General features: G+C 49.8%; 2 protein-coding genes across 2 annotated transcripts; both read right to left on the bottom strand.

The window, feature by feature from the left end:
- Positions 1-7,583: 7,583 nt before the first annotated feature.
- Positions 7,584-18,263, bottom strand: LOC133347580 (uncharacterized). Its single transcript, XM_061559967.1, has 2 exons — positions 9,627-18,263; positions 7,584-8,652 (listed from the first exon to the last, which is right to left on the bottom strand). Exon 1 carries the CDS (start codon positions 14,961-14,963, stop codon positions 9,675-9,677), a length of 5,289 nt encoding a protein of 1,762 aa, XP_061415951.1. The 5' UTR covers positions 14,964-18,263; the 3' UTR covers positions 7,584-8,652; positions 9,627-9,674.
- Positions 16,676-23,389, bottom strand: LOC133347954 (uncharacterized). Its single transcript, XM_061560719.1, has 5 exons — positions 23,369-23,389; positions 21,370-22,275; positions 19,323-19,479; positions 17,911-18,809; positions 16,676-16,804 (listed from the first exon to the last, which is right to left on the bottom strand). Exons 2-5 carry the CDS (start codon positions 22,195-22,197, stop codon positions 16,676-16,678), a joined length of 2,013 nt encoding a protein of 670 aa, XP_061416703.1. The 5' UTR covers positions 22,198-22,275; positions 23,369-23,389.
- Positions 23,390-23,696: the final 307 nt, after the last annotated feature.

Here is a 23,696-nt window from a genome sequence, read left to right as displayed (position 1 = left end):
GGTTTTTTTTCGGTAAAGTCACGTAGGTAAAAAAGAAGAATAATAATAAATAATAATAGAAATAAAATAATTTATATTATTATTTCTATAATTTGTATTATTTTTTTTAATAAAATAATTTCTATTATTATTTCTATAATTTTTATTTTTACCTACGTGACTTTACCGAAAAAACCTAAGAGTATTTTAATTGTCTATTTGTGTTTGTCCCTTGTGATGGGACTGTGTGGGATGAACGTTGAGATTTATAAGGGCACGGGGTGACCAATAAGGTCTGCATTGGTCTGTAATAAGGTAGGGAACTGATAAGGGGGCCGTCCATAAATGACGTCACGCATCTAGGAGAAGGGGGTCAGACATTTGTGACAATGTGTGACGAGGGGGGGGGGGGTTTGAGACATTTGACATCACATCAAAATGCGCAACTTTAAATAAATATAGACAACACGTTCTACTTAATTAAATTGTCTTTTTAATAAATGTTTTCTCCTACAACATCAGAGTGCAGCGCCACATTAAATACGCACTACAATGACGTCACGCGATTTTTGACGATTTTTGACCCCCCCCCCCGCTCGTCACACGGCGTCACAAAAAGTCAGACACCCCCCCCCACAAATATGACGTCACAAAGCTCTGCCCCCACCCCCCCCCCAAAAAATAAAAGATGCTTCAAATCGCTTTAAATTATTGTCATTGTAGTGCGTATTTAATGTGGCGCTGCACTCTGATGTTGTAGGAGAAAACATTTATTAAAAAGTCTATTTAATTAAGTAGAACGTGTTGTCTATATTTATTTAAAGTTGCGCATTTTGATGTGACGTCACATTTCTCAACCCCCCCCCCCCCTCGTCACACATCGTAACAAATGTCTGACCCACCCCCCCGCCCTAGGTGCGTGACGTCATTTATGGACGGCCCCTTATGGCGAGAGCTTATGACGGGGCGATGGTGTTGGAAGAGGGCTTCCGGCAGGTGGCAGCAGAGGAAGAGCCAACACGCGCGAGAGGACATCAATCACCCCCCCCGCCCCGTCTCCAACTTGCCGAGATGAGCGATGAAGTCGATCCGAGTTGCGGGATCCACGCGGATCCTTGCAATAGCAAGACCCCGAGAGACGGCGAACTGCTCGGGGGAGGAAGGGGCCAGCCTCGCCCACAAGTGTATAGATCGTGGCAGATGGTGCATTTGGAAAGTTGTATATTAAGCAGTCTTGTATATACGGAATAGTAATCGCGTCCTGTCACGATACTGCATGCAAGGTAGTAAAACAACACTACACATAGATTGCTTACATATTTTTATGTAGATACCCCCCCCCCCTTTAAGGGGGTGTTTACCACCCCTAACAGAACATCAGAACCCCCCCTTGCCCCCCCAAAGACAACCTAGGGGGCTATTGCAATACGTGCATTCACATGCCATTGTTGGTCTAAGAAAAGCTGTCTCGGGTGTGGACCAATCAACTTCAAGGACAGTGCATATCATTATCATTATCAGAGTTTACTAATAGGGGTTTCCCCTTTTTTCTGGCAACACAACTGACACCTTTTGCAAGGAATCATGTCTACATTAACCACAATACCTGCAGTCAAATACAAACAAAAAACAACACTGGTAATTTATGCATTGTCTTTGAAACTGATTGGTCCACACCAGAGACAGCTTTCTTTGGAGCTCGTCTCATATGGTGTTCGACTAGATGACGCCAAAAGGCGAACACCATATGAGACGAGGCTCCAAAGAAAGCTGTCTCTGGTGTGGACCAATCAGTTTCAAAGACAATGCATAAATTACCAGAGTGTTGTTTTTGTTTGCATTTGACTACAGGTATTGTGGTTAATGTAGACATGATTCCTTGCAAAAGGTGTCAGTTGTGTTGCCAGAAAAAAGGGGAAAACCCCTATTAGTATATTTTGGTACTGGCAAAAGAGGTCCCATGAAATTATCAGAGTTGTTTCTTTTTGTTTGCATTTTGACTGCTTGTGTTGTGGTTATTGCAAACATGATGCCTTGTATAAAGGTGTCAGTTTTTGTACCAGTTGAAAGGGTAAAACCCTATTACTATATCACTATTGTTTATTCTCTTGCTATTTGCGGGCATCTCTCCAACGTCACTATGACGCCTGCCCAACCCAGAGTTCTCCACGGTTCGCACAGGTTCACCAACCATCAGCCTCAAATGAGTACATGGTGCAGTGTGTAAAGACCAACACTGGGGAGACAAAGGCAGCCGGGCGTTGTTCTGGCCACCTACACCCTCTTGTACCGTGTCGGCATTCATATGTGCTTGCTACAGGAATTGCCCCAATAGTCTGTGCAGGGTATAAGAAACATGGGTTTACTTTATATACTCTCGTGACCACCCTTGAAGGCCGTCTTTGCTTCCCCGGTGCCGATTTTTACACACGTTGCTGGTATCACTCGTCACCTGGGCGACAGCCCCGGGCCCCGCACTTTGGGGGTGGGGTCCTGCGCTTCGACGTCACAATGTCAGATGTAATACTTCAGGTTTAGTTTAAGGCGCCGGGGAGAGCCCCGCACCCCCCTATGGACGGCTCTGCTCGTCGCTGATGTTTGCCGAGGCTGGGAATCCAACCCAGGTCGCCAGATTCCTAGAGCAGTGCTCTGTCCACTGCACCACTATCATTCCTCTCAGTGCTAACACTGTGCTAGCAACGCTTGCCCCAACAGCCTATGTAGGGTCTTTGCATGCGTTTGGGGAGTGGTGCCACAGACCCGGAGAAAAATCCACGCGACCACGGGGAGAACACGCAAACTCCAAACATACAAGGGTCAGGGTCGGGATCGAACCCACAACCTCCTGTATGCCAGGCAAGGTAGTTGACATCTCGCCATCGTGGTGCTACATCCCCCCCCCCCTCGTGCGCCGTGCGGATCTTGATATGTGCGACTTCTGTGCGTAATGTTGAGTGCGCATGAAGCATTTCGGTAAGCAGCTTTGGGGTCATCCCTTTGAGTCCCCAGCAATGTCATGACTCGGAGTCCATCGGATTACTGTGCCTTTATCCGTAAAGCTCTTATACAGTACACTTATCTGATGCTGTTTGGACGTGCCATTTCACAATAATCAAACCCACGGTGCTGCTGCTGTCCGTTGACATGGTCCGATGTGTTTCCACGTCCTACCGCGCGTTGCTCGGCATCCAATTAAGTTCATTTCTTGAAGAAACTCGAGGCGCGTGTCGCGAAATGCCAGATGTTGTGTTGAACAACACGCGGTAACAACCCGAAAACACATCGGAGAGGCAACAATGAAACATTGCACGGTTGATGAATGATGTTCTGGTACAGAGATGAATTGTGGTGGTAGTGATATAGTGTTTGGTTATTTGGCGAGAGTAATGGTGGTTATGATGGTGGCGTTGTTTGTTAGTGGTGGTTATAGTAGTGGGAGTAACAATGGTCGTAATAATGGTGGCGGCAACTTTCATAGTGGTGATGACGATGGTGGTTTTGCCGTCATTGTTAGTGGTGGTGCTGGTGTTGGTGATGTGAAATTGACCCTGGCCATGAGGACTGAAACTCAGGTTCTCAAAACAAGGAAGAGCACCGATGCTCTACAAACCGTACTACACCCAGCTCTACATTTAGACATTGTAAGGTAACCTCGTTACTGGTGAAATACAGCACTCATTGAGCTACTGGCAGGAAAATCCACTGAACGTCGAGTTATGCAGCATGGCCAAGTGTAGGACAAACACGATGGAACACCGTCTTCATTGGACAAATGGAATAGCATTACCCCCGTATGCGCGAGCCTGTTCGGCAGACTTAGCCAATAACAAGTATAACCCGTAAAAACTAAGTTTTTCACTATAAATACTTTATATGCGTGGCGGCTAGAGTCCTCTCGTCCTCTGGATTGAGATGGCTGCCACCGATGGGTCAGATGATTGCATGGCAGCATTAAGCAATTGGTAATTAAATATAATATTTTTGTCCTAATAAGTGTAAAATTTAGCAAAACATTTTTCACGAACATTGTCACGCACAATGAGTCTGTGTGGAAAATGTCAGCTCGATTGGATCACGGGAAGTGGGTTAAAAAACGACCGAAAGATTTGCACGGTCCTAAGCAAGCAAGCAAGTGAACTTAATATAAAGGCTTTAAAAAGTCGCGCGATGCCTCTTAGAATTCGCGCTCGTCCTGGTGGCGTTACGAGAGATGCGTAACCCAAAGTTCTTCTCTTGTAGCTACGTATGTGCATTGAACTTCTTTCGCACCGTACGTAGCCAACCGTGCCAATCGGCGGTGCAGGGGAAGCACAACAAAATAAACGCAAAAAAACAGAAGCGGTGCTTCCTGGGGTGTCCCACCTGAGTCCGAAGCTTCGTTGGTGAGAAAAGAGATTTTAAAGCGATTTGCAAGCGCCCCCACAACGCGCACACTTCGTTTTTTGAGCGGCACGGACGGAGGTCACACTGCGTTGACCTCACGGCTAGGCACAGCCAGAAAACTGCCCAAATTATACTACAATGTAAATCACATTTTACAGCAGCATTGTTCGTTTAAATTACGACATTGTCGTTGCAAATCACCGCGAATAACACTGTACAACTGTAATTGGCCCCAAGCTTCTGCCAGAAGGGTGACTTTTATTATCTGCCTGTTTCACTCTCCACTGCTGGATGTCATCACCCGTCATTCATGGGCCTGCGATGTCACAATCCATCTTCATGCACACGGTCGGATCTCTCTCCTGTGAACGGTTTCTTGAGACTCGGCGAGACGTTCCGAATAAATACAAAACGCGGCACGTCAATTGAAAACAAGCCGGCAATATATAGTAGTAGGTTTTTACCCTTTAAACTGGTACAAAACTGACACCTTTACACAAGGCATCATGTTTGCAATAACCACAACACAAGTAGTCAAAATGCAAACAAAAAAACAACTCTGATAATGATAATAATATGCACTGTCCTTAGAGCCTAGTCTCCATTGGTGTTGGACCAGATAACACCAAAAGGCGTACAGAGTTGTTTTTTTTTGTTTGCATTTTGACTACTTGTGTTGTGGTTATTGCAAACATGATGCCTTGTATAAAGGTGTCAGTTTTGTACCAGTTTAAAGGGTAAAAACCTACTACTATATTTTGCCACTGGTAAAGGAGGTCTCATAGTGTAAAAGCCGGCAATATTTGAGGCACACTTGGCAAAACGTTGGTAAAGGTTACAATTTTATTGCATCGTTGGTGTGCGTAACATGATTACACCGCTATTGTCGCTTTAATTCGGAAATATATTTGCATACATGTGCTTTGTCTACTGATAAGTAAAATAACTGTCTGATGAGTAAAAATCTATGTTCTATGCAATGAATTGTTGATTACCAGAGCCAGGTTAGATTCACAAGAAAATACATTTCAGATAAACCGGTTTAAATTTGACTGCTTTGAATTGTGCTTTTCTTATTTTATTGTATTGTGAACTTGTTTTGTGCGAAAGAAAAAAAACCTTGTATTGCTGATACAGAACACCCTTCACATCCAGTACAGCATCGTCTCATTGGATCCAGAAATCTCGTCACATCCAACACACAACCCTCGCTAAATCCAATGCAGAACCACCGTCTCATCGGATACAGCATCCTCGTTCCACATCACGAGATCGAACTATCGGCGGCTTGATTTGATTAAGATAATTTTGATTGATTTCACATCATCTAACAGAGTAACACATTTAATAACAAACCTACAAATAGACGATACACGTGCTTTACTATTATGATAACGGCATCAGATTGTACACGGCATTGTGAGCAAAGACTCAGATAATTCACTATCGGCTGCATCCGAGCATTAATTTATTGAAAAAGTCGGTAGCTCTTACTCTACTCTGTATATAAAGTGCATTAGCGCATAGCTGTGTATGAGTATATGTATATATGTATCAAATAAACTGATAGGGGTTTGTTTGGTTGACCAAATGTCTAATTAAACAAAACCATATTCCCCAGTTAAGAAATAAATTCCGGAAATAAGACGCAAACAAAGATCCCCCGTATAGACTTAACAGACAAGTGCTGTTAGCGAGCACCTACGATGGCTGCTGGCACGGCACACGATGTTTACACACCATACCGGGTACTCACTTGAGGCCGAGTCGACCTAGGTGGAGGCGCAGGAACGATTCAGATAATCGTCACTGGCGGTAGCCGTGAGCAGGAATCGAACCTCGGGTCACCGGGTTCGTAGCATGGCACGCGAACATGCACACACACATCCGACTGAAGTGGATAGTACAATGCAACCCTTCATCATAAGATGCACCTCCTCAGCCTTTGGGCTTCGTTGATCAATATTTCCCAGCATCAGCCTATCTACGCAGGCGAACTGTGAGCTGGCTTCGTCTTCTGCGAGTCTCATCAGCAGTGTGCAGTAGCACATCGATCAAATGCCCCGGGTAACTCGCGTATTCCTGCTCAAATTCTGCCGGGCCGAGATTTTTCTTGGCCACTGGGATCTGAAATGTAGTTTTTATTTTTGTTTGGCAACGAAAGAGAACCTTGTCTGTTTATCTATTTCACAAGAAGTCATCCACAATCACGTCTGTACACATATATATACACATACGTACGTGAGTGAGTGAATGTGTTGATGTATGGACGTGTGTACGTGGTTTTCCGGGGCTGCGACGGCCGTGCTGTGAAGACGTGTGGGTGAAGACATTTCACCGCCGTCTTCATTAACAACAACAAACACTGCCTCACTGTAAACAGAAAAAGACGATGCGTGCGACGTTCCAGGTGACAGCCCTTCCTCGGAGCAGGGAGACCAAGAGGAAAGGCAGAATTTTTAAACTCGTGCAAACAAAGGTTATGGAGAGGTAAAGGCGCAGACCTGCAATTGCTCGCTCGCGTCACTGCTGGTAGAAGGGCCTCCTCTCTCAGGTGTAACTTGGCCTACTCTTCCACACTGGCAAGACATCCTGGAAGTGGTGGGTATACCCACCACTTCACCCCACCGCACGCAACTTGCCGATCAACTGCGGTGCACCCATTCGTCGTGCTGGGTGGACAGGGGCGGCAGTGGGTTATCAATCATAAGCAAGGATACATTGCTCCTGATTGATATTTAATCGTCTTATATTTCACACATACACAGGGGGAGAAGAGGATGGTCTTGGACTTGAACAGGGGCGGGGAGTTGACAGCATGGATGGCTGCCGGAGGGAATTATAGACACCAGGTGGGAAGCGAGGAGTAATCTCGATTTGAAGTTTTCGTGACTGCAGGGATTCATATTCTTAGGTTTTTTCGGTAAAGTCACGTAGGAAAAAAATTAAATTAAAATTAATAAAAGTAAAATAAAAATAAAATTAAAATCACGACATTTCGGAGGCAACACAAGCTTCCGTCTTCAGGTGGAACCGTCACAGCACGATTGCTGTATCAAGTAAGAGTTAAGTAAGAGTCTTAAGTAAGAGTCTTACTTGATACAGCAATCGTGCTGTGACGGTTCCACCTGAAGACGGAAGCTTGTGTTGCCTCCGAAACGTCGTGATTTTTATTTTATTTTTATTTTACTTTTATTAATTTAAATTTTTACCTACGTGACTTTACCGAAAAAAACCTAAGAATATGATAGCTGGCCGCTTTGACAGAAGGCCTTGGTTGATGGAGCGGAGAGAGCGTAAACCGGAGTGGAGCGAGACGAAGGAGGGGGGAGAAGCAGTAAGGATTGAGTCTGCTCTGAGGAAGGTCATTACCTCGAACATGATCCTGAGTTAGATTTGTTTTCAGTTCCGAGGCAATGTTTGCTAATAATGGTGGCGAAATATGCAAACGGTGCACGGTGTCGTTGCGCGCGAATGGATAAGGTGAAGCGATTTACATTCAAGTAATCAAATCAAATACAGTACACCATATTCTACACACATTGCTCGCATGCAAGCATTCAGACATTTCACATCAGCAGCGCGGCATTCAGTTTATATCCGAACGATCGACCTCCAATCATGAAAGTCGTGGGTTGGGGGGGGTCAGAACAGCCCACCATCCCTTCTGGGTCACAAATACAACCACTTTGCCACTGGTTTCGAACCGCCAACAGAGATGAGCCATCGCTCCCATTTCTCATTTCAGCAGGGATACCCTCCGGATTTGAGAGTTTTACATTCAAACGTCTTTCTTGCTTGTTGCGTTTCTTGATGCATACAGGTTCACATAATACGCGGTTTACAGAACCTTTGCTTTAGCTAGCTGAGCACAATTGCGCTGGGGATATGTGAAAAGGTCGGATTTGTGAATATCCACAAAAATTAAAAGGGTTACACCAGGACATATACAGTACTGTCATTGGTGAGGACGTTATTTGGTGGGGGCGGATATGTGAAGTCCTGTGCAGTAATGAAACATGCAAAGAGTGCTTGGAGTGAGATACAATCCAATAACTGTCTCTCTCGGACTTGCACACCCAGATCCTGTGTCCCAGGCTGTCCCACATGAATAAAAACATGAGGAAAAAAAGAGACTTCAAAGTTATATTCGAGTGTGTCATTATGGAACACCAGTGACGTCACTTCCATGTTTGGGCTGGGACAATTCGCCGATTCAGTTGAGAGAGTTGTAATCTACTTACTCTTTTGTGGTTGATTACTGGAGCCTCTTAAGAAATGATGGCCAACCTGAAGGTAGGAAAGCCACACCCAGCGTGACACGGTTAATGCTCTCATGACGCCATCAAGCCCAGCCCATCACCTCCCATCCAGGGGCACACGTGGGAACAGAAGTGACACTTTCCCAACTGTTTTTTTTATATTATCTGATTGGTCAAGTATTGTAACCAATAATCGAGTAATTGGCAAGTAACCAATTACTTGATCAATTATAATCGATAGAGTAATTGGTTATTTACATTATTGGACAGCCCAGCTCTGCTCCCATGCATTGCGATTCGATTGGAACATTGCAATGGCACGCCTGACTGATTTAAAATTATTGGGTCACAATTTTTTTCCATTAGGGTTTCACGTACATATATTTAAAATACACATTCATATAAACAAGGTTTTAAGTCATGGTATAGCTACAGTTGTGGTCAGGGTTAGTGATGGGATTATGGATTGCGTTAGGATTGGTGTAAGGAGACATAGTGTTGTGTTCGGGTTAGGGCCAGGGTGAGGAGTTGGATGTTGCCTTAGGATTGGGAGGCGTTCGTGTTGGGGCTGATGTTAGGGTTGGTGCGGGGCTAGGATCGAGTGAGGATCAGTTTGGGGTGGGATTATGGGTTGGGAATTAATGTGATGGTTCGCATTATAGATAGGGTCAAAGCTAGGACTGCGGTTCGGGTAAATGTTGGGGATGATGTTTAGATTGTAGTGAGACTTATACTTAGGGTAATGGTTATAACCATGGCTAAAACCAATGTTTGGAGTAATGTTACTATTAATCGTATAGAATTGTGCTTAGGGTCCGTGCTAAATTGCTGTTTAAGTGTTTCTGCAAGACACATGGCTTACACTGTCGTGCTGATTATAGTGTCATTTCTATCGGGTTCTACTCATAACTCAAGTTAACATGGCCGTTCATTTGTTCGACCATTCATTCAAAAGCAGAAGAAGAAGAGATGCGACTTCCACCATTGCTTGGCACACCTTACCTCATGAACGTCACCTGAAACATCGCCAACATCTACGCAATGGGCAGCTCAGAAATCTAGATCATCGCCATCGATGTCGTCCACGCACTGCTCCTCTCCGGCGATGCTCTTCGTCGAGAACCTCGAACGACGCGCACGCCCGCTCACGCACGCGGCTCCTCCGCAGGCAGCAACTGTCCCCTCCGATTCATCAGCATGCACGGCTCCGGCCTCTTCCGCTCCCTGCGACGAGCTGCTGGAACCCTTCACCGCCGTGCTGCTGTCACAAGATCCAACGTCGGTGTCTTCTTCGTTGGCCTCCTCCTCCTCCTCGGCCTCCACTTTTTGGTCTTCACCCTCTTTGCTTTCGCCCTCTAAAGAAGTTTCTTCCTCCCCATTTCTGCTGCTGTCTTCCTTCCCGTCATTGTCTGTTGTGTGTCGCAATGCATTCTCGTCCTCCGCCACGGGACTCGATTCTCCGTTGGATTCACTCACCCCATTGTGCTCAACCACCTCGTTCTCTTCCCGCACTTCCTCACTTTGCTCGCAAGCCTCATCAGACGTTACGCTAACACCAGCCTCACCGTCCTCCTCGCGCGGTTCTTCATTCGACATCCCCGCCTCCACATCCTCCGTGCTCTCAGCGTTCTCTTCATCCTGTTGCAAATCGTCTTCCTTTTCAGCGTCTTCTTCGGTACCCGCCTGATTCGCACCAGCATCACTCTCCTCCACATTTTCACCTACATCTTCATTGTCTTCCACATTATCCCCTTCAACTCCCTCTGGTTCCACGTCATCACCCTCATCGTGTCCATCATCATCATCATCACCAACCCCCTTGTTTTCAGCGACATCATGGTCCCCATCGTTGCCAATGCTACCATCACAGTCTTCAGCTACAGGCTCTTCCTCATCTCCGATTGCTGCTTCACCCTCATCTTCCCCCCCCTCGTTTTCGTCTACCACGTTCTCCTTGGGGGCTTCACAGCTACCACTCGTGTCGTCATCTTGGTCGCAATTTTGCAAATCTTCCTCTTCAGGCGCGCTGCCGTTTTGCGAGACTTCGTCCGACATCGCTGCCTCCTCATCTCCTTCTTCTTTGGCATTGGTTCCCACCTCCTCTTCGCCACCTTCGTCTCCAGTAACATCACAGTCATCACCACCTTCGTTGGCATCTTCCTGCTCCAGAGCGTCATCTGCGTCTATGCGTTCGTCTTCACCCTGAGCTTCAGCAATTCCATTATCTGCCTCTTTCTGCGCATGCTCTGCATCACCCTCATCCCCGCTGACATTTTCCCCAACTTCATCATCACCTCCGCCGCCTTCTTCCTCAGCACCGCTTTGTGGATCCAGTACATCCTGATTCGATCCACCTCCCTCGCCACTGTCACCGCCACTCCCGTCAACGTCCTCCTCCTCGCCCTCTTCGTCTTGTTCTCCTGAACCATTTTCCACCTCGTTGTCGTCGTCAGCTGTGGCATCTTTTTCACGCGCCATTTCCTGACTCACATCGTCCTCCCCTGTTTCACTTTCCTTCGCGTGATCACCCTGACTCATGTCTGCGTCTTCACTGCCGTCTGCCTGGTCACTTGCAGCTCCGTGTTCACTTTGTGGTTCTACTTCGTCTCCCTCCTTGACGTTGTCTTCATCTGCATTTTCCTGCCCAACACCACTCCCTGCATCACTATCACCAGCCTCTCCATCTTCAACACCGCCATTCGCCATGTCCAGTTCATCTTTGTTCAGCACTGCAACTTCCCCTGCATCTTCTTCGTCACTTTCTCCAGAACCACCTTCCTCTTTCTCATTGCCATCATTAACTTCACTACTCTCTGGCTGCACCTCTTCCTCACAATCTTCGCATGCTTCCATTTGTGGATCCTGTTCAGAGTCTTCGGGAAGTTCATCCTCCAGAGTCAAATCCGCTTCAGCATTTTCACCACCGGTCTCCGCTTCTTTAATGGCCGTTTCTTCCCTAGCTCCATCACTGTCATCACCGTCATTGTCGCGATCATTATCATTTTCTGTGGCACTTTCCGGAAGGCTACCTTCACATTCCCTTGCTTCCAAAACTTCCTCTCCATTGATGTGAGCTGCAGCTTCAACCTCTTCGTCTCCTGCAACCTCATTGACGCAGTTTTCCGCTTCTTCGGTTTCGATGCTGCCATCCGCATAGTCTTGACAAGCCGACTCACTCTGTCCCTCTGTGGCTTCGTTGTCGGCAAATTCCGCATCAGTGCCGACGAGAGACTCACCGTTGAGTGCTGTAGACACATGCCCTTGAGACAAGAGTTCGTGATCTTCATCCTCCTGATCGGCATTGCCTGGGTTTCCATTGTTGTCATCCAGGTCCCCATCTCCCCCTGGCGCTGCGGCATCAGCGTTAAGAATCAACTTTAGGTCAAACTCCTTTATAATCTGGGGGATCTGGAATGTCGCGTACACATTTTCTTCAGTCACCCTCAGAGTAGACGGGTCACCTTCGATACTCACACTCTTTCCGTTGCCATTGTTGTTGTCATTGTTGTTGTGACCTTGTTTTTGATTCAGCTCCGCAATCACGTGGGCTAGATTCCGCGACTGTGCCTCCAGAATTCCAGGCGAGCTCTTCCTCAACATCCTTGATGCGACGCTCTCGACCATTGAACCGCCGACTTTTTGTGGCACCTTCCCCATGATGCTGATCTTGATTTTCTCGAGCTCCGCCAAGATGCCGCGTCTGATACGCCTCTGCGCATCTCGCTTCACCTCCAGGATGATCTCGTTGATCTCCTCGCCCTCCATGCCCCATCGAGTCTTTGCGTCCTCCAGCACATTGAGCCACTGGGCCATGCACTGCCGCTCCAGGGAGCAGACCAAATGCACCACCCAGGGGTCACTCGGGTCAAACACCTTTCTGTAGGGCGAAAAGAGCCTCCCTTCGTCCGTCTGCAGAGCTGTGAGGATGGTGCAGTAGTTGCCGCAAGCCGCCAGGCTCCTGCCTTCATCACTGCCTGCCTCTGCTGTTTCACTCATCAAGGAGGCACGTCTGTCCGTCGCTTCCACAAACTTCTCTGTAGCTGGAGTCTCCGAGCGAACGCTCCCTAGGTGGTCAGTTGAAGCTGAGGCCGTTTTCTCCCCTGCGGGAAGTTTTGCCGCCTTCAAGCTGTCAAAACTGCACGCGTCACTCGGGAAGGGATCTGAGTCGGTGCCGTGCGGCTCCCGGTAGAAGTTACAGCACGGCTCAGGGCTGAGTGTGTCCTCTAATTCACTGGAGGAGATGTCATCCATCTGGAGCGGTCGATTGAGCCTCAGGTATTTGGCTTCATCCGAGGTTTCTCCCGAGGTCGTGTCCAGCTCTCCGACGCACTGTTGAGGCAAGGCACGTCGCCGCAGGTAATTCTCGCTGATGATCCATTGCGGGTCACTGTCTTCCGCGGCTGACAGGACGTCCATCGGCTGCTGATTCTTCAGCGTTCGCTCCGGGTTTTCCACGACTTCATGTTCATGCGGCATATCGGTGCTCTCATTTCTGCTCCAGCAGACGCGGGATGCAATGTCGGGAGTAGGAGGCGTCGGGACAGTGCTGCCTCCTCGTCCTTCACCCAATGCATGTGAAGAGGCCAGGCGCCTCCACCTCCTAGAAGCCTCATCCTCATCCAGGCTCACCTGAGTCCCCACGTCTCTACACCTCCCAGCATCACGAGGCTGCGGTGTCGATGACACGCATTGCCGCTCTTCGACCGCCGTTACTGAAGTGCACGCATCTTCAAGGTCCCCCTCTGCCTCTGTGGAAGAATCACCGTCTGCGCTCTCTTCGCCGTGGTCGCTGTGAGCCTTCTCTGAGTCACTCGCCGATGTTGATGTCTCTTGGACGATATTATCGACCTCCTTCCCATCCTCCTGGTTTCCATCCTCCTCCTGGAGTGTGGGCGTGCCAGGCCCTGCAGACTCTGGACGAGAGGCGTTTTCAGCATCACTCTCACTCAACTCGTCATGGATGCTGCTCTCGTCATTCATTTCCACTTGCTCCTCATTCTCAGTGGCCATCTGTTCGTCATTATCGAGGCTAGTTTCTGGAGCAGCCTTCTCCTCGACTGCATCCTCTGCATTGTCGTTGTTCAATGTATCTTCTGAGCAACTTGACTTACTGGCATCTCCACCAGAATCTTCATTTGCACCATCCTCATTATCAACCGGACATGATTCCGATTTAGAACACGTCTCACCACACTCGCCCGTGTCTTCAGCATCAGGAATTTCTGTGTCCTCTTCTTCCTGATTTTCTTCTCCATCTGTTTCTTCATGCATTTCTTCTTGATGCTGTTTTTCTTCTTCTTGGACTTCGTGTTCTTCTCCTTGATCATCCCATTCTTGCTTTGCTTTTTCCAGTTCTTGTTCTTCTTGCAGCTCTTGTTCGGCTCCTTCATGAATATTTTCTTGTTGATCTTCTTCTTCTGCTTCTTCGAGATGTTCTAATTCAACTTCTTTCGATTCCTCTTGATGTTCTTCCTGTTCTGCTTCCTCACCATGTTCTTCTTGTTGTCGTTCCTCTTCTATTTGTTGTTGATGTGTTTCTTCTTCTTGGTCTTCTGGTTGAGATTCTTCTTGTATCTCAACTTGTTGTATCTCTTCCTCCTGTTCCTGCACTTGTTGACCATCTTCTTGTTCCACTTCTTCCTGATGTTCTTGTGCTTCTGGTTGTTCCTTAGTTTCTTCTTCTTCCTCCAGTTCATCTTCTCGATATACTTGTTCATCTTGTTCTTCGTCTACACATGCTGTGTTGTTGGGATCAGCATCCTGCTCCAAGTCATCGTGTTCACCTCCTACCTCATCTTCGACATTCTCATCCACTACCACTTCATCTGCGATATCATCTTCTCCTCCAGTACCTGCATCTCCCTCTTCATCTACTTCTTCGTGTTTATCTTCATCTCCATTGACAGGCGCCAATTCATCCTCTGCTGTACACTCCTCTTCCCCACCGTATTTTTCACTGTTTGCTTCAACGTCATCAACGTCTTCCCCCATCTCATCAGGCGACATCTCCTTCTCAGTTGCCTCGTCATCTTTTGCATTTTGTTCAAAGTCACATGCCTCCGACTCTCCGTCCTCTGTTTTACCGTTGGCTTGTGAGGTGTTGTCGTTCATTTCCACCTCCGCCTCGTTTTGAACGTCATTGTCCGCCCCCGTCTCATCTGCTTCACCCTCAGCTACCTCCCCAACCGTGTGCTCCGAATGAGGGTCTTTTATGCTCACATCTTCGCCCTCGTCACCGTTTTCTGCCGCATCATCCTCACAATCGCTCCCATCCTCCGTACCTTCATCAACAGCTGTACCCTCACTGGCAACAGCACTGCTACAATCTGCCACCGCCATTTCCTCTTTTTCTTCTGCTGCTGCTGATACCTACCTCTACCGCCTCAACTTCCCTCTCACCTGTTGCTTCAAAATCATCTCCACCCTCTTCAATTTCCTCAATCCCAGCCTCCTCTTTAGGAGCCTCATCGGCAATGATGTCCTCATCTTCTTCACACATTTCTCCAGCTTTTTCATCACCTCCTTGCGAGACATCTTCGTTAATTTCCATCGCCACGTCATCACCTCCATTTTCCAGCCTCCGTTTATCTTCAGCCACGTCACTTTCTTCATCATCTTCATGCTTCCCCTCATCACCTTCACTCTGTTCTTCATAAACGACTCCTTCAGCATCGTCAACTTCTCCATTCGAACCATAACCATTCATGTCTGCATTTGCTTCACCGTTAAAGACATGGGAACCTTCGTCCTCGTTAGCCTCTTCCTCCTCATCCACCACACCTTCTTGATGGCCATCACCATCATCATCGAGGGCTTTCTTGGACTCGCCATCTCCATTCTTGTTCCCGTTGTTGGAGCCGTAGCCGTTATCGTTGCACACTGCTGGCCTCCCGCAGTCGCCACTCTCCTCAACCAAAGTGGACCCTTTCTTTTCTTCAGGCTCCACCTGCCCCTCTGCCACGCTCGAATACTCCATCTGCTTGCGCCTCCCATGCATCTGAGAAGTGAGTAGCTTCCGAAGGTGCAGGAGTTGCTCAGAGGTTAGAGATCTGTGTCTGTCGCTGCTGCCGGGACCCAACTTTCGAAGGCGCTGAGCGACGTCGGTGAGGGGAACAAACGGCGTGCTGGCTTCGTCCTCATTGGAAGTTGTCTCCAGGGAAGACAGCAGTGACACTGCAATGTTGATAGCCATGCTTTGGTTGCGCAACGCCCAAGACTCATCCGTTAACTCGGGCATGCTGTTCGACTTCTTCAGCTCTGGATGTGACAGCTGGTTCCTGAACAGCTGCTTGAGAAGCCGGAAGAGTTTTTTGTTGAGGCGGAGTTGCTGCTCACTAACATGCCTAATGCCATTTTCCTTCTCTGACGAATGCCTGCAATTTCCGGAATCGTGGAGCACACTCCAATCTCTGTTATCCTCTGCCTGTGTCTCGGAAGCAGATCTCTCGTCTTGATCGTCACTTGGCGGTTGCAATAGCATGCCCGTTTCTCCATTCCTCTCGAAAGGTGTGGCGTTGTGTCCCAGGTCACCTTCGTGCTCTGCTCCAGCATCGGCATCAGCAACAGCAGCACCGCCGCCATGCTCTTCCTCCGGAATCAAATCTAAGTCTGTGAAGAAATCATCCTGAATCGTGCTGGCTCTTGACGGAATCCTCGTTAGCCATTTGCGGACAACGTCTTCCGGAGACTCCTCGGGGAGGTCTGTGAGTTGCGAAACGAGCGCCTCGCTAAGCTGGGAGTCAGTGCGTTCAATCTCGTTCACCGAGCCCGAATCACGGGATCGCCTCGTGACGGCGGTGCCTGCATTTCCATCCAGCTCCGACCTCGAATTGGAGCCCAAGGAAGCCGGCCTCGACTTGGATCCATCTGATGATGCTCTGCTCCTGTCTTCCCTCCCTGACACCTTGAGTGAGCGCGCAGGCACCATTGCCATCGAGGAATTGTTGCGGGAGGTGACGCGTAACCGGTCGCGTCTGCTGCTCCCCGCGGTCTGAGCTTGCGAGCTGTGGCTCCCCCTCCCATGAGGGGGAACGGGGACCAGCGAGGGACCATCAGCGGAGGATACGGAAGAAGCAGCCCTGCTGATGGTACCACTGACGCCGCTTTTGCTGTGCCTTGACACGACCTTCAGCGACGCTGGGCCGGGAGACCCTTCCTCGTAGCTCTTTGACCACGCGGAGCTGTGGGAAGAGGGTGCTTTTCGCCGCCCGTCGCAGCTCTTCTCCCCATCGTTCTCTTGGTTTGTCTGAGAGTGTCTTGCGGAGATGCTCTCAGACAACAGTGAGGATGCCTTTGACCCCCCCGTGCTGCCGCTGTGGCACTCGATCCGTGGAGTCGCCATTCGAGCTTGGCCTCTGTCGGACCTCGTGGCTGGTGTGGTAAATCCGGCATCGCTGAGCTTGCAGGGGGAAGTATGTGAACATTCTCCATTGTCGTCGTCATTTTCCTTCCCCACCTCCCCCTCCTCGCATTGCACCGTAGAGCGTGCGCCATCATCACTTACCTCCCGGATGCTGCTCGTTCTGTGCGAAGGGTGGCAATTATTTGCCAAGAGCTCTCCTCGCCCTTTCTGGTCAGTGGACGCAGCCGAACGACGACTGCGGTGGCTGCGGTGACTGGAGTTCAGACTGGGATTTGAGCTGGGTCTGGGCATCATGTTTTCTCCTCCACCACCTCCTCCTCTTGACCGTGCTTTAGATTTGGAGGTAGTTGACAGCGCAGGACTCATGACTGTGGGCCGTTCGCTACGGGAGAGCAATCCACACGCCACTTTGTCCCCAAGGTGCGAGTCCTTTGACTGAGAGGAAATGAGGGATGATGGAATATCCCTAGGGTCATGCACGAGGGTCAACTCACCATCGATGGACACATGGCCACCCGAGTCCCTCTCGCCATCTGCAGCTGCACTCGCACTGTCCAGCTCTGGCTCAGCTGACATCACTGACGCTGGGTCCATCTCACCGGTCACATCAGCTGAGGCGAGGGTCGTGGCATCAGAGCCACCACTGGGAGGGCGTTCGGACCCTTGGAGTGACCCCGCACCGCCTTCATTTCCCCTACTGACATCACTGCTTTCGCCACCATCACAACTATCACCATCACCACCATTGCCGCCACAAGCACCACCGCCGCCACCACCACCATCGTCATCAACACAAGAGATTCCATCGGAACCGACCACCTCCCCGCGCAGCTCCATTGCTTTTCTTTCCTCTTCATCTTCTTCACCTCCTACTCCACTTCCTCTGTCAGCTCCTTCTTTGCGCGGTTGCCGCCTAGAGCTGACCGACGACCAGCTGCTGCTGTGCGTACTGCACCGGCTCGTGGTACAGTACTCCAGCACGTCGTTGCACATTGCCATCACCGACACGTTTGTCGCTGCTGGCGCCATGCTCATCATCGGCAATGAATCAAACCGCCGCTCCTTCACTTCTCCCTCAGCCACCGTGAAGAAGGAAAAGCGCTCGTTCTTCGACGTGAAGGAAGAGCTCCTCCCATCATTGTCAAACTCAGCGTCATCGGCGCGATCATTGTGCCACCCCTCGTACGCATCACCGCCTTGCTGGAGAGCCGCCCTCTGCAGTTCGTCCACCACCTGCCGCTTCGCGTTCACCCCGAACAGATTCTCCATTGGTGGGCACTTCCCTTCGAAGCACCGTCTCCTGCGTTGCATCTCATCGTCACCGCCGTCGTCATCATCAACTTCATCGTCGTCGTCACAGCAGGCAATGGTGACCGAGCCGTCGTCTCCCATTGGCCCGATGCTGTCGTCCGTGCCGTAGCCCTCGTTGGTGACCGCCTGTCCCACGCGGCGCTCGGCCCCGCTCTTCTCACGGCTGATGTTGGTGACCCAGCGCACGGTCTCCTCCTCCTCCAGATTGAGGCGCACGTTCATCTCCACCGTCATGCTGCCATCGGTGTTCACTCGAATCTGCTTGCGCACGTCCGACGGTTTGTCGGTTCGCCGCACTTTGGCGGCTGTATGGCCATGTGGCAGGTGGTGGTGGTCTTCTTGGTGGTGATCCTTGGCAGCCAGCCGACTGACCGAAGAGACCAGGCTTGCTGTTGAGGAGTCTCCATTGCCATACACGCGGTCCGAGGCGATAGAGAAGCTATACCTGGAGTGGCGGCTCGATGGTAGCCGTGGGTGAATTACTTTCTTGCTCGCCTCAAGACCAAAGTTTGCTTTTTTGGAACGAAAGGCGGCAGAGACAGTCACAAAGACAGATGCAGATGGACAAGAGAGACACAGAGAGATAGAGACAAATATAGTCATCATCATTTACTATTTATATTGCCCTTCACACGGTTGAAACTTTCCCTGGAGTGGCAGCCAAGGAATGGAACGTGTCCAATAGAATATCCACCACGGAACCAGATCAGTGATGAACTCAGCTCGTGTGTGGAATCTTGACAGATGAAGGCAGCTTGTGAAGCCCTTCATCCATATGAATTGATGATGACCGATGATGTTGATCATGATGGAACCGTGCAATATTCGCTTACACACGACCTGCCGATCGACTAATTGTGTTGTTACACATACTGTTAGGTTGGACAGAGGCAGGTGTTGGCGGGAGGGGGAATTTAAGAAACTTGTCCCATTGCTTCAACTGCCACGCCGGAGGAACACATTAAACCGACGACCTCTGGATTGACCTTGCCGATGACAACGACAAAGGTGAGAGGTTGACTCACCGGGTGTGGCCGACGGCTCCGGCCCACGAGCCACCTTTGCCAGCCCCGGCAGCTTGTGGCGACTCGTCACGCCGTCGTAGGCCACGGCTCTGAAGGGCTCCGAGCCAGCGGCCACCAGGGAACTTGGACCATTGAAGAGGTCCTCTAGACTCTCCACCTATTTCCAACGGGGACGTCAGAGGTGCTGGGTCAGCCCATGTTTCCCCTCTTCTATTGTGCATGGCAGCTATATAGTCTCAGTAGCTGTCGACGTCCTGCTGGCCACGCTAAGAGGGCTTCAGGAGAGTTTGTGTAATTGTGCTGTTCCTCTTCTGTTGAAGGAGTGCAGACGACAGTGGGTTTACGATATGGTCCACAGTAAATTGTCTATAGATCCCATGAGAGAATGATGTGTCCGTCTAGTATTGTGCAAATACCTTATCTGCCAATCTATTATTACACCCCCTCCAGCATTAACAGATTATTAAAGTCATCATTTTAATGAATCCTGTACAGTATACAGACACCCCAGTCTCCCAGTCATTCACCCCAACCATTTCCAAATACTTACTTTCCCAGAAAGCATTGCTCACCCGTCACGGTTGATGCTTCCTACAGGTTCGTGAGAAATCCATCCGAGTACCAAATGTTAACACAAATGCCCTTCGTTAAAAAGAAGATACAGACAAAATAAAAACCCAAAATGACTCTCATGTTCAATCTACTGTAAAATGTCGCATATCTGACAGTCACATATCCACCCTCACCGAGTACCTATGTTTTGCTCAACTGTCCGGTTGATTTGTCGTGAACATTAAAATGTGTGAGAGTGAAATCACGACATTAACAGAGTGTCATAATGATACGCTTGACTGTAACTTTAAAGAATGTATCCTCCGGAACGAAGCTTCAAACTCATGTGGGACAGCTCGGGACGCGCTAGCTATGGTTGCATCTTTAAGCAATTGTACTGCTGGGATTGGCCAGGAGATGGCTGTACAGCAAGCGGGTTTGTGAACCTGTTAATGCGGACCTTTGTTATACCCTCATATGCGTGGGTTTTCTCCAAGAACTCTGGTTTCCTTCCTGCACCACAAAACACTCTCATTGATTAAATGAATTGGCCAAATATCTTAATATAGCAGGAACCTTCCTGAAAAACAATGAGTCTTTAGATTCAGCGAGGTTTTGCTGTATACATAATGGGGCTTTAATATTATTATTGTTGTTAATTATTGGCACATTCAACTCTTGTACAATAACGATTTCATTTGTTTGGCTATGTTTGGTTGGTGGAGGGCATTACGACAGACATTTAGATCATTACGTGACCGAACCCAACTATGTAATTAAGAATCACATTGGTTGCGGAAAAATATTGGTGATATTATTGTTATTTTCATTTAGGTCGAAAAGGTAGCGAGAGCTCAAGACACCTGTGGCCTAGGCCTGTAACACTTTTCTCGTTCACGATTCGCTGAATCGTCCCGATTTCGGAGTGGCCATATGAGCATCCATGCTTATGCAATATACTGCTTCGTGTACCATCTCGAATGGCTGCATGCAGGGGTCAAAGTGAGCCCATCACACACAACATGCTCAAATTAAAACTACTCTTTGGTGGGCTGAAACATGTTAAAATAAATTGAACTTTTTTTCGTGAACAAAAAATAAATCAAGATAATTCACGTCAAAAAACGAGAGGGCGAGGTCACTACGAGCAGAACACGTGGTAAACTGACGCAATCCGGGGGACCCGTGCCCCTGGACGCGTCAGTCTACCACCTAGCTCTGCTCGCGGCAACAATGTGCTCATGTATGTAGTTTAATTTCTTTCGCACCGTACGTAGCCAACCGTGCTAATCGGAGGTGCGGGGAAGGTGTTAGGAGGACCCACGAGCCCTGGTTCGAGAGGTATTGCTGTGCAGACTGTTTGAAAAACTAAAGCCGGCAAATGTTTGACGGAGCTTAGCCCCCCGCCACCACCGATGATTTCGTGCTTACCACAATGCATGTAAACCAGAGGTGTGGGAAATAGTGTTACGACACGCCGACTGCTCCTCCTCACCCTGCTGCCATTCCTGGTGTAGAGCTGGCGCACGGGGCACTGCAGAATCTCAGAGAAGTAGGCGAGCACCGCCTCCAGGTTGGGTGCCGACTGCCGGCTGAGCAGCAGAGCCCTCTGTGGTCCCACCGCGCCGTTCCTGAAGAGTGTCAAACGCTTGATGTGACCGGCGCTCCTCCGCGGCTCTCTGGGAGGCTGAACAATCGGTCTCCATCCTCCTCCACCGCCGCCACCGCCGCCACCACCACGCTGTGTCTCCTGCAGATCGTCACGGCCGTGACGGTGTCGTTGGTGCTGCTGGTGGTGGTCATGCTGGTTGTGGTCGTGGTGCTGCTGGTGGTAATCGTGGCGGTCATGGTGGTGGTGCCGGTCATCATCATCGTCCTCGTTGACGTTGCCCACTCCCGCGGCCGGACGCCGGTTTGGCGGGTGCGGCGGAGGAGGCGCGTGCGGCTGGCGGCGGCGGCGGTGGTGGTCGCTGCACAAGTAGGCGCTGCCGTCGTGGAGCTCGTTGAGCTGGTTCACGACGTGGCGTCCCTGCGGCGTGGTGACCCGCCGCACGCCCATGGGCAGCGGCACGCGGCGCGACAGCTCGTCCAGCAGCGACTCGAACGTACGGAAGCTGCGCTCGCTCACCACCAACGGCAGGGAGCCAAACTGCGGGTCGCCGCTCTTGTAGAAGTACACGCGCTTGGCGGGGGAGCGGCGGGCACGCCGGCCGGCGTCGGACGCGGCAGCCGTCGTGTCGGGGCCGGTGCCGCGGCCGGGGACGGCGCCGTCGCCGGCCCTCGGCCCGGCCGGTGGCACGGGAGTTCTGGTCGGCGTGGTCATGGAGTCAGCGGTCCGCCCTCACGCGCCGTGACCCTGCGTAGCCCCCGCGTCACATCACGAACGGCTGGCGACTCCCGCCTGGAGGATTGTTCAGACGTGGGTCACGCGAGCTGCCAGATGTGCTTTCTGGTTGATAAAGGGATTACTTACATTAGCGCACAACGATTAGTTTAGTCATAATGGTTGATTGAAGAAATTTACAACGCTATTGTGAATTTAGTTAAGTGATTTTTTATATTTTCAATGAAATTTGGCATCATAAAGATCGTTGCTTGTTTACGATGTACTGGGTGGTCCACGTGTTTTGTGATCCCAAATTAATTGACCAATAACAGTTTATATTTTTCTTGCTTACATTCCATTACACACTCATTGCTGAGCTTGCGTGATAGCTGCAGTCAGAGGTACGGTGGCACACAAAGTGACACCTCTCCCACAGTCCCACCTCTCCCGCTAGTACTTGTTGTCTCACAGCTGAAGACACTGAACTGTGGCTCATTTAAATGCCAATGTAGACAAATTATTATCGATGCTTCACCCCCCCCTCCCCCGTTTCCTATGCGTATGCACATTGTCAATAGACCCCACATACGCAAGCGTACGCATTGATGGGTTAACCCCCATCCATGAGTACGTTGCAGTAACACCCTAGACACACACACAGCAAGTCGGCGGGACAATTAATTCCCACCTCGCCGTATCGTTCCGCGAACTTGCATCGTGCCGCTCAGCTCGAGAAAGTAGTTCGTTGTCGACCGCTCACGAACCGCGTTGTAACGAGCGCGCCCCCCGCGTTATAACGGTGCGCGTTCCGCGCGATGCGTGAAAAGCCCTCCCCGATAGGAGATCCGCAATTGTGTTGTTGTTGTTGTTGCGAAAACGCATTGCGTGAACACGCGTTAAGCGACGACTTTAACGTCCTCGGAAATCGTAAACTAGGACGTTATATTGCGACGACGACGACACCGGCACACAATAACACGCAGCCTGCATTCATTCACCGTGGTCAGAGTGCTCAGCACATCATCCCCTTGAGGGAGCATAAAACAAATACCCACTTTAGGGACAGTCGGCAGTGGTCGTCGTATGTGTAAAACTGGCCCCCGGCACGGGAACGTCGAATTCCCACCACGTAGACGCAGCACATATTGGTCTACGCGGGGTAACTTACATCAGAGCTCTCCCTCCTTTGCTGCCGGCGAAGCAGCGGTGAGCGAAGACACTGGCCGCCGTCTCCTCCCCGTGCCCACCACGTGAACTGGCGCGCTAAGCGGATGGCTTTCCGAGATGAGATCTTAATCGCAGGGTGGTTCTCGAAACCGCGATTGCCCTGCACCAGCGGCGTAGGGGGCAGCAACAGCGCCTTTGGGGCCGTCCATAAATGACGTCACGCGATTTTGGACGATTTTTGACTCCCCCCCCCCCCCCTTGTCACACGGCGTCACAAAACTCTGCCCCCCCAAATATAAAACATGCTTCAAATCGCTTTAAACGATTGT

This window comes from Lethenteron reissneri, chromosome 26 (assembly GCF_015708825.2).
Source record: "Lethenteron reissneri isolate LAM-NWPU_2019-01 chromosome 26, ASM1570882v1, whole genome shotgun sequence".
Taxonomy (NCBI): domain Eukaryota; kingdom Metazoa; phylum Chordata; class Hyperoartia; order Petromyzontiformes; family Petromyzontidae; genus Lethenteron; species Lethenteron reissneri.
This window is presented reverse-complemented; position numbering and strand designations above follow the sequence as displayed.